General features: G+C 33.1%; 4 protein-coding genes across 5 annotated transcripts in view; 2 read left to right on the top strand and 2 right to left on the bottom strand.

Moving 5' to 3' along the window:
* LOC115243701 (protein immune deficiency) overlaps nucleotides 1-346 on the bottom strand; it is a 12,606-nt gene extending 12,260 nt beyond the window's left edge. The window contains exon 1 of the mRNA XM_029820880.1: nucleotides 86-346. Within this exon, the coding sequence (XP_029676740.1) occupies nucleotides 86-145 (60 nt within the window). The 5' untranslated portion in view covers nucleotides 146-346. The remainder of the gene's footprint in view (nucleotides 1-85) is intronic.
* Nucleotides 330-2,747, top strand: LOC115243700. The gene is made up of 5 exons (XM_029820879.1): nucleotides 330-460; nucleotides 798-1,018; nucleotides 1,240-1,647; nucleotides 1,731-1,915; nucleotides 2,276-2,747. Exons 2-5 carry the CDS (start codon nucleotides 830-832, stop codon nucleotides 2,559-2,561), a joined length of 1,068 nt encoding a protein of 355 aa, XP_029676739.1. The 5' UTR covers nucleotides 330-460; nucleotides 798-829; the 3' UTR covers nucleotides 2,562-2,747.
* LOC115243704 (uncharacterized protein C1orf43 homolog) lies at nucleotides 2,483-5,268 on the top strand. Its single transcript, XM_029820883.1, has 5 exons — nucleotides 2,483-2,603; nucleotides 2,879-3,227; nucleotides 3,311-3,467; nucleotides 3,524-3,743; nucleotides 3,912-5,268. Exons 2-5 carry the CDS (start codon nucleotides 3,069-3,071, stop codon nucleotides 4,102-4,104), a joined length of 729 nt encoding a protein of 242 aa, XP_029676743.1. The 5' UTR covers nucleotides 2,483-2,603; nucleotides 2,879-3,068; the 3' UTR covers nucleotides 4,105-5,268.
* Nucleotides 4,897-9,974, bottom strand: LOC115243699 (focadhesin). Of its 2 annotated transcripts, XM_029820877.1 has the most exons (9): nucleotides 9,526-9,974; nucleotides 9,380-9,445; nucleotides 9,145-9,299; nucleotides 8,842-9,033; nucleotides 8,195-8,643; nucleotides 7,173-8,057; nucleotides 5,757-7,047; nucleotides 5,339-5,666; nucleotides 4,897-5,111 (listed from the first exon to the last, which is right to left on the bottom strand). In XM_029820877.1, exons 1-9 carry the CDS (start codon nucleotides 9,577-9,579, stop codon nucleotides 4,953-4,955), a joined length of 3,579 nt encoding a protein of 1,192 aa, XP_029676737.1. In that variant the 5' UTR covers nucleotides 9,580-9,974; the 3' UTR covers nucleotides 4,897-4,952. The 2 variants fall into 2 exon arrangements, with proteins under 2 accessions (XP_029676737.1, XP_029676738.1); XM_029820878.1 differs by lacking the exons at nucleotides 9,380-9,445; nucleotides 9,526-9,974 and having other exon boundaries at nucleotides 9,141-9,282.
* Between the last annotated feature and the right edge of the window lie 1,270 nt (nucleotides 9,975-11,244).

The raw sequence follows: 11,244 nt of genomic DNA on the forward strand, positions 1-11,244 counted from the left end.
CACTCTTTCTAGACGTGTCTTTTGAGGTTTTATGCTGTTTAAGAAAATGCACAAGTAAATATATCTCTGCGATGATCGCTCTCACCTTACTGCCGAGGAAGGTTGAACGCTCGGGCAGATCGACGTTTCTCGCGGACGTGATCATGGAATCGTTTGGCGGAAAACTCGCTGCTGCTGTTACTTGTCGATCACGTATCTCATCTACGTATCACACTTCGCAACACGACTCGATCTGCGCGTGGATTGTGGTCGATCGCCAGCGACTGACTGATGCTGTCTGACAGTCCGACTCGCTGCGATGCGATAAGCCATGAGCTACAAGCCACAAAGACGTATGACTGACCAGGGAAGTGTACGAAGACACGGAGAGTACCCTCGTCCGGTTTTTTACAAAGCTCGATATGACTCGGCTGGGTCTCTCCAGATCTCTATTCACACCAGCTGATTCTCTACGTCAAATGTACGATGGTTGACGTAGTCCGTTCAGCGAGATGAGATAAAATCTATTCTAGATATTCGCAAGCATAATCACGTCAAATGCATGTGAGGAATCCACGAAAAATGGCGCGTTGATTTATTCTAAATTGTTATTATTTTATATGTAATTTTATTTATCTCTTTAATTTTTCATAATTTGCTGTGCGTTTATAGTCTAATGTATATAAATTGCATACAATATATAACTACATATTTAATATATTAATATGCAACTATGTGAACTCTGGTCCAAAAATAATTTGTTAATACGTGGTGAGATAAGTATCTCTTGAAAAAATTTATTGCAAAATATATTAAAGAAAGAAGAGCCCACGTGTGTTACTGATCTACAATGTCGAACGAAATATGTGCGAAACAATGCAATATGAGCGAATTGATGCGAGAAGATACGGATTCGGAGGTCTTTTTCCAAAAGTATACCTTATCAGAAGAGACCACAGCGAGACTCGAATCTATCAGGAAAATAATGAAGGATAATATTGCCCAGGCAAATCCTCTGTGGAAAGTGATAGCAGGAGAGGTTAGAATTGTGTTTTGATAAGATCTAAATGTTTCTTAGATATGCTTCTTATGAATTATAGTTTAGGAGAGAATGTTGGGAATGTGGTGCAAAATATTTAAATCGACACATTTTTTCTTCTGTGTGAAATTGAAATAATTATTTTGTATATAATAAATTAGATTATTTAAAATTATGTATGCAGATAATTAAACACATTATACATAAACTATTTAATTTAGAATGAAGAAGAAGTATGTTCAGAAAGTGAAAACAGTGATAATGATGATGAATCAAACCATAATGAATCGCAGATGATACATGACCAATTAGTATTACCATCTACTCAATTTTACTTTACGCAAGCCGAGAGAACAGTTATAGAATCTGAAAAATCTGTTACTGTATCACCACAAAGATGTGATATTTTAGAGTCTGCTTGTGAGAGTTTAGAACGAAATAATGGCAGACTAGACTTTGCTCAATTAGAAAATCTGTCCAATGAAGATCTTATCTCAGTGGTGAATGAGATGGCAGGAAAATTAAGTTCAAAGGGTATTTATAATCTGTGTGCATCGTTGAACAATATGACTATCGAACAGAGAATAAAATATCTCAATATATTGTGCACACATTTGTTGCTGCCAAAGGTACCAAATAGCATATTACTTAATATATTTATCTGCTGTATTCTTTTCTCATAAGTTAATTATCCTTTATATTGTGGTCACAGATAATCGAACTTGAGGAGCCGTCTCGTTTATTGTCATCTGCAATTGTGGAATGCATTAAAAACTTTCCTGATGAGATTCAGCAGTTTATATTTGTTCCTCTTCTCAATGCTGAGTTAAAAGACACAATGTTGATCACTACTATTGTAAACACATTTGATCTGCAAAAGAAAATAGTTCTTTTAGAGTATGTTTTATAATTATGTTTTATTTTATACACATATGATACAAATATTAATATTAAATTTTTTTTATTATAATAAAACGTTATTTCTGTCCACACACACTCAAGAATACAAATCTTTATATTGCTAAGAATCTATCTATTATTCAAATATCCAAACAGTCTATTAAATTTAATAATGTTTAAATTATTTTTTATGAACTTTTACGATTTTGTGACCATTTATTTTTAAAGAACTATAAGAATAATTATATAATTTATGTAAATACACACACATTATTTTATTTTATTTAAAAAATACTCAAGTATTCTATAAAATTATAATTTATGTTAAAAAAATAATAAATGTTTTTTTTTTTGCAGAGAGTTTCTTACATATGTCAAGGAGATAAAGCCATGGCACTTATCTATATTACAAAATTTCTTATCCGTAAGACTGAATCATAATATGATTGACAAAATTACAAAACTATTTTCGGGAAAAGCGCTTTATTACTCTAAAGATAAAACTTTTGGTAAACTTGTATTATCATTTTTAAAAATGAATACAGGACTGTCTCAAGAGCAGAAAAATCTAATGGCCGAAGTCGTTGCCCTCAATGAAACGTTATTCAGGAAACCCATGGAAAATATCTTAAAGAATATGTAGATCATTAAGTAACATCTAAAAAAAATTAATGATTAAAAAAAGGTTACTGTGTTTAAAGTTTCTTCTAATTAATGAAGTTACTCAAGAGAGCTAAAGATTTTTTTATTATTTAAGATCTAACTTTTATAGTTTTTAAATGTATTTCTAGATTTATATATTCGATATTAATAAGACAGATGAATCCATAAAAAAAAGCATTAATTATTAAAGTAATACCATTTTATCAAACTTTTTTTTCTTTTGACTTCGAAATATATATATAAATGATGCTACACGATAAATTATTATTATTTCTGACGTTTCACATGCACTTCTAGCGAGATGCGCGCGAGATCAGTGACTCCGTGCGCTGATCAGCTGATTGGAGATTGCATTCGAAAATTCGAGTTATAGTCTTATCGTCAGTCTTTACTTTATTCCGATGCGATACATGATTTTTTTCTAAAGACTAGTGCCCGTTGACAATTATTATTGACAGAGGTAGATCGCCTCGATTGTCGTGCAAAAATGACAGAGGAATTGTCTGGTGTAACCATAGTGATATTTATAGCAGCGGGCGTATTGACAATATTATTGCTATTTATCTTCGCGAAACGACAAATTATGAGATTTGCTCTGAGATCTCGTCGAGGTCCTCATATCCCTATAGGACACGATGCCAAAAAAGTGTGTATTCCACAATCTGATATAATACTTAATAGAGGTTAAGCCCTGCTGTTATATGTATTATTATTTAATAAATGTTTTAGTCCTTGAAAAAGGAAATAGAGAGGAGGATTGAAGTAATACCTAGGATCCAATATGAACCGCAACTCATCAATGATCCTAGGTACATTTTAACTCCAGGGGGTCAAGCTCCGCCACATTATTATAGATTGAAAGCAGTTGACGATGTTAAAACCTTAGGTAAGTTATCAATGCATTGTTGTGTTAATGCTATTTCATATCATGTGTGTTTGCAGAGGCAGAGATTACAAGGTATGACAACTGTTTGAAAAGACATCCCTCAGAGAATATGAGAGCATATTTGCTCACCACACTTGCCACTCCATTAAATGGAAGCGGTCAGCGTTTAATACACCAGTTCTGTGATTTGTACGAACACGCGAGACACGATCCTACTGAATTCGGTGATGAGGAGTATCAAGTGTACACTCGTTTATTTCTAAAGTTAATGGATGCGTAAGTATAATTCATAATTTCTTTTTAATTATAATTCATAGTTTACTTATTGTTTAGCTTTGCAACAAAAAATGCCGAGCGCTAACAATCAAATATGTCTTAAATATTGCTGAGAAGAAAAAAATATAATTTTAGATATTATTCAAAGTATTTATTAAAATTATTTAGGGCGCGTTTATTAAAATCGTATTCGAGCAGTAGAAAGTCTAGTCCTAGTCGTACACCAATCAAAAAGAACATGGAGACAAAGAGAAATATTTTGGAACCGCGAATGCGTCCACCAGAAGAACAGATTCTAACTGGCTCGAGACCTAATACTTTAACAGTAATGACATTAGACAATAGCGAGACGTCCGTGTAGCATTATGAGTGCCGTCACATACAACATATGTGACGAGGAAATTGTAGATAGATATGATATTGAAATAATTTGTATGATACTACTATGTGCAAATGAAACGTCCGATTTAGTTAGGAAATTGTTAAAATGCATTTTTATTTTTATGATAAGTAAGACACCCAAGGTCTTCACATTCTATTCAAAATGAGTATCAGTATTAGTCTAATAATTCTAATATATTTTATAGACAATGAACATTTTTTTCCTCCAATTTGTTTACTATTTTTATGCATATAAATTTATATTTATACAAAAGTAAATCTTACATAAAAAATAAGATTTTTACATTTTTTGAATAGACATTGCTTCTAAAATTGCTGTTTTGACAGGTACTGATGTATATAACAACAGTATAGAAGTAGTCGAATTAGAGAATTGGTAAAAATTTTAATAAAATTTAAGAAAATGTCTAAAATAATTAAAAGATAATAGAAAGTTTTCTTTTCTTTTGAATGTTTATATATTTTTCAGCAATGACGAATTAGCATATCTTTTTCTACATGTTACTATTTAAATGTAAAAATATTTAACAAACTAACGAATTGGATATTAACTATAGTGTAAAAAGATAGACCTAAGTGTGTGTATCAACCTATCAGAATTTGTCGTAATTATTATATTTTATTAGCAATAAAATATAGATATTTGAATAAAATTGTCAAGAATATGTATAGATTATTTGTTACAGTTAGAGGATTTAATATTATTAATGAAATGTAAGGCTGAATAATACAAATAAGTAAATCAATTCAATATTGAAATCTTCCCTTTTTTTATATAAAAATATTTTATGTATATACATTCTCTCTTTAGTTAAATGTGGGGATATAAGTTTTGACTGACAAGTAATTTGTCCACTGTAAATTATAGTCTTCTTCATGCCTTAATAAGATTAATGCACTTTGAAACGCAGATATATACACATCAGATATGGAACTGGTCCTCATGTGATTCAGCCATTTCATAATCTAAACAAAATATCAATACGATTTATACATATATATCATATATATTTATGTATTATATAGATATATTGTCCGTTTCACATACGACGAACTTTCGTCAATTGTAATATGTAAATATAACATTTTTTTAGCTGATAAATATATAATACAATATTAAAAATCTCTTCGTAATTTATGTAAAATATTTTACATAAATATTTACACACACACACACACACATATACACATACCTGACAAGATATGGACTTCCATATTTGTCGATCAATAAGCACAGAAATGGCCTGTGGGAACAATCTTATCCTCTCATCTCGCAAACTAGTTAACAATTCTCTTTTTGGCAATAGGCAATCCATGCCGGATAAACAGATGATTGAGACGAATAAGATATCGCAATAAAAGATTATATTGTTTTTTTCATGTGATTCCTCCACTATAAGTGCGTTAATGTGACTCATAAAATCCAAAATCCAATTTTTTGGGGATCCAGAGTCATAGGATTTCAATAATCTCAAGTTAGTTTGCACTCTTTGTATATTTTCTAACAAATATTTTTGCATCCTGCAAAAAGAAAAAAATTATTTTTATTGAACAATCCCCCTGACTGGTAACTAAATTTATTATATAATCATTATAATTGTTAATATTTACTCAGGATTAGACGCAGCCATATCGATAGGTTCATTTAGCCAAATGAGTGGTGAGTTGATAGAATTGAATTTCCTAAAGGATATTTCAGCTCTAATAGTGATGGCGTTCTTCAGTTTTTTTGGCGTCACTTCGAACCAGATGCTAGGTGACGTCATTCTTTCGATGTCCTTGTCCAATAATTCCATCACGGCTGCAAGATATTTCTCGAAATATTTGGAGGATGTTAAATCGACTTTTTCTAATATTTGTTCCAACATACTGGTCAACAGCGTGCGGTTTCCTATAAGTATCACGCTGCTTTTCAAAGCAGTGGCATATGAAGAGACAATGCGATTGAACAAATCGACTGATCTTTCGTCATTGAGTGAGATTTTTTCAATGATATAATTGAGAGAAGTTTCGAGAAATTGTTTCAAGGAACTGGGCTGAATGGCCTGACACAGCTCGTCGAGATTCGAATAAAATACTAAATGTTTTTCATTTAGCAACAATTGACCAGCTTCTGATGCGGATGTGTACATCGATAAGAAACTCTCCGTGAGCAATTTTGCAGATGCAGAGATTTGACAGTGACGGCTCGCGATGGACAGACTGTACTCTTTAGCCTCCTCTGATATCTGCATAGCTTCCTTCAAGAAATCCCACTTTATGTTCGGTAACGGTTTTTTATATTTGTGAGCGAATATACGCAGACATTCCACTATGGCTCTCTGATTGCTCGGATCAATCTTGTTACCTCGTCTCAGATATTCGCCGACGGCCCTTATCACGCTTCTTTCCGGCAAATACTTGTAATTAGACGGTTCTCCTTGCGGCCAAGTGTATATTCGCGACCTGAAGCCGCTCAATTCATCCTCGATGTAAAAAATTAAAAGATCCCCGGCTGCCGATAAAACGCTTGGGTTTATCTTCTTTAACATCTGGATCCAACAAGTGCCCGGTATATATTGCAATACATTTTCGGACTTGTCAGTTTCATTAGCCGTCTTTCCTGAGTAAGTAGATACTACGAGATCTGATCGAAAGTCCAAGGGCAAAGCGCTTAGAGGAACTCGTTCCAAATGGTAAGATCTCAACGCTTTGAACGCCGCTTTTGCGATCTTCGTGTCTTCGCAAATTGTGTAATCCCACAGATGCGTCACGATGTCAACGATGAATTTATCGTAGTCGTCGCTCGCGCGAAATGGAAACGATGGAATGTCCGCAAAAAGTTCGCACAGACTCTCCAGAACCACAGTACGTTTTTCCTTACGCATCTTTGGCGCTAATACCTGCCAAGTGGAGTAGATGCCTGTCAAATAAAATTACGAAAAATTTTGGTACTTTATAAAGAATTATACAACATATGAAAAAAGGAGTAAATAAAACTATAATACAATATTTAAAAAAAGAGTAGCGTCTAAAAATATAATGTACCTATCACCGCAAATTTGCATAGGGCAGAGATGCTATTGAGCGCGAGTGCGCTGGCAGTACCGCCGTTTAAATCGACGCATCGGTTCAGGATTTGCGACAGTAGCGGTACAAGTTCTTCGCCGTCTTCGGGTCGATTCTCACAAATGTATTTGATCGCCTGAGCACACGTCACGTCCGAATGCCAACTGTGATCGGTCTCCATAGTATCCATGAGAGCAGCGGATATAAAGCGATAGCAGCGCGGTTCCTTCTCCAACGCCTTCGTATAGAGTTGGATCGCGAAATATTTTAGCGGCTTGCCACTATTCAATAGCGTGTCCAACGTGTGAATGACAATTGGCAAGTTCTCCTTAGACATAGTAAACTCGGGGACGGCTAACAACAGATACTTCAAGGTAGAGCTGTCGCAAGATTTGGTTAATTTATGCAACAACAAAGATAGAACGTGCGATGTAAAGGAGTTGATCTCCCGCGCTATTTGTACAAGAATGTCGCAGGTTTTCTGTACAACGATAGATTCATTGCTGTACAGGAAGATTCCACACAAGATAAGTTTGCACATGTATCTCAGATCGATCGGTGCGAGTGATAAGTTTTCTAACCACGATAGGATATCGTTTTCCAAAGAATATAGACTGCGAATGAGTTCTGTATAAAATTGAATATATCTATTGCTGTGGCTGAACGTGAGCAGCATTTTGTTTGATGCAATATCATCACCATTGCCCGTTTGTTTTTGTGACATTATTCTAATTAATAATTCTTTTGCTTCTGCTAATGCATCAGAGCACAATAGTGACGGATAAGCCAGCCATTTTAATAAGGATGCAGCTAACGCATTTAATAATATGATACTGCACGGCATTTTGTCCACAATAACTGTACCTGTAATATAAAATCGATCAAAATCAAAACTCGTGAAATTTTAAGTTTTTTAAAGAGAGATAACTTTATATTATTATTTTGGATTATTTTTATATTGGCATTTATGTGTATATATCGTGTTTATTAAATATACTTACATATCTGAAAAGCATTGAGCAAATAAGCTGCGGGGCATACCAAGATTATTTCCGTCATCATAGCTATCGTGATATTTCCTATATTATTGTAAGACCGTTCGATCAGATCCAATATAGCACAAAAATTTTGCATTGGTTCATGCCCATATTCCAAAAGCTGTATTGTCAAAGATGCGATTAAAGGTATCAAAGCCGTGCAATACTCTTCGTTTCCTTTCAGCAACGATACTTCCGCAAGCTCAAGCACTCGACAATTCGCATCGACGCAAGTATCTATCCGATTTGTACACAACCAGAGTAAAATCTCTGCTTGTAAATTCAAAGTGTTGCTAGATTTGATTAGAAGTTGCCATGTCTCATGCTTGCAGCTGTCACATAAGTCTACAGAAGGATTGCACAATATGTATATAAATACAGGTCGTAACAGTTTTATGCTTTGTTCCATAACACTGAAATTTGAATAAATTTAATGTATATATAAAAGTTACTTTTCTCGGTCGGAAAAATAATGGATGAAGAACATTTCATCCTTTTATTTGTTGTATTTCTATCAGTTATATTTTTTTGTTTTGTTTTTAGTGGATACTCCGTAAGTTTAAGGAAATTTATACTGTAAATTGCTAAGTATATAATATAAAAAAACATACTGTTTATCATAATGATGCATGATGAGTTTCATTTGATTCAACACAGATCTCCAGCTAAGTTTTTCCTGATTCAGGATTGTGATAAATGGATGCTGAGTAGGTACTTGAAGAGTATATTCGTTGCATTCATCGTGCATTTTCCAATCCAATATCAACAGTTGACTCACAGCTATAGTAATTGCTTGATAATTTCTGCAAATTTTAATTATAATAAGTATAATGAGATAATAATATGACTTGAAATAAATATCTATAAATATATAAATTATTAATAGTTGCTTTGTTTAACATGTACATACATACTTTGAAGAAGATAGACATGCCATGAAGCTGGCTAATGCAGACTTGACATCCCATAATCCAGTTTCAACAAGCACAATCACTGCTTGGCATGCAGATGTACTGACTATAGAATCATTGCTGTTGCATTTAGATGAGAGCAATTTAAATTCTGCTATCTGTAAAAGAAAATTATATAAAAACAAAATAAATACTAAATTAATTATATACAATTATTATTGAAATTAAGGTTATTTACTTTTGAAATATCCTTTTCTTCGATCTCAAACTTTTTCTTAATCGCATCAATCAATTTAGATATTGCCTGTAGAAAAACAATCGAGTAAGAGCATAGTTGTACTAAATATAAATATGTAACCAATATTTAATATTATTGATATTTACATGTGATATCAAAGTGGGGTCTCGTGATTTTAATTTATAATCGATTTCGTCCATAGTGTATATGTGTATATTAAATTATCTTTTACAAGTTTTATTCTTAATAATTGTCTGTAAAATTTTCTGTAAAGAAGATACACTCATATAAGGATACATGTAAGCTCAAAATATAGGCTTAACGCGCGTATATATATATATTAATTAAAAAATATTAGATCTGTCTTTCCCACGTTTGGATAATAAACATAACCTAATTTAATCGGTGCTGCATGATGCTCGCCGTCTTGTAATACTAGATGTTGGATCTAAGTCTAAGGGTAATAGCCAATCGCATTTGACTGCTATCTAGAAAATGCGCGATTGTTATCTGCGCATTACAATCACTCGCATGCGCAGTAGACGACGATATATAAATAGTTTCACTGTAATAAATATTTAATATGTAAATATGTACTGTATAACAATCTCTCTGTGAAATGCGCGATTGTTGTCTGCGCATTACAATCACTCGCATGCGCAGTAGACGACGATATATAAATAGTTTCACTGTAATAAATATTTAATATGTAAATATGTATTGTATAACAATCTCTCTGTGTACATAAATTTTGATATTAGTGAATTCTCAACACCGATCAAGTGCATCTACGTCTGCGAATTCATCTTCAATCTTCTAATATAGCGGTAAGTTTTGTTTATATCTGCTTTAATGCAAAGTAGATCGTTAAAGAATTAAAATTATTCAAGTAATTACTCAAACAACTAATTTTCAGCGCATTTTCTAATTTATATTGAAAACTTTATTATTTTCATGACTTTATCGTTTTTTTATTATTTCTATTAAATATATTTGACATATTAAGGAAGATTTTAATAAAAAATTTGACTTAATAATATACATATATATTTTCATATCTTTAACTCTAATCTTAGATTTTTTTTAAATTCTTTCTTAAGCAAAGAACGGATAAGGAATGGGATAAGTTTGAATTGCAAAGATAACGTAAAAAAAGGGTAGAGGAGTTTTGAGATTTTTCAATATATTTATTTGTATGGACAAGTGTCGGAGCATAGTGCACAATATATTTAATATATAGTAGTCTGAGGAAGGGGGATCAGAGTACATTCTTGGAGTTTGAACACAATATCTTACAATTTAACGACAAGATGCCTGCATGTTTTTTTTTCTTCCGTATCTGCTTTATATGTATATATATTATCGTTGAACACTCATTCTAATATATGTCTTTTATTCTTCTTTTACACACGCATATACACACACACATACATTCTTGTGTTTATTCATTCTCGTTCTTTCATACGGTCTTATCTCTCCCTCTCTCTTTCTCCTATGATACTCGATTATGCAACGTCCTAGCAAATATGCGTAGTACTCGCTACAATATCGTATCCTTAGGATAGACGGAGGTTGTCTCCAATTACTAATTACATTCATTCTCTATTACACATGGATAGCGAGTTGCGCGTCTCAAGGAAAATCCCGTTTCCGCAGAATAAGCGGAGGCAGCCGGGAGTGTAGGGGAGGAGAGCAGGGGGAGCACAGAGAGCGGAGCTCGTTTGCTTGAACCACAAAACTGTAACCAACCCGTTTTCCGGTAATGACGATTCGAATGTGGATGAAATATAAAGCTTTCTGATTACGAGGGCTGTGATTCGGAGACGACAACTCTTTTTCTCTCTCTTTTCTCTCTTTCTATATAT

Source organism: Formica exsecta, unplaced genomic scaffold (assembly GCF_003651465.1).
Source record: "Formica exsecta isolate Colony F162 unplaced genomic scaffold, ASM365146v1 scaffold72, whole genome shotgun sequence".
Classification (NCBI taxonomy): Eukaryota; Metazoa; Arthropoda; class Insecta; order Hymenoptera; family Formicidae; genus Formica; species Formica exsecta.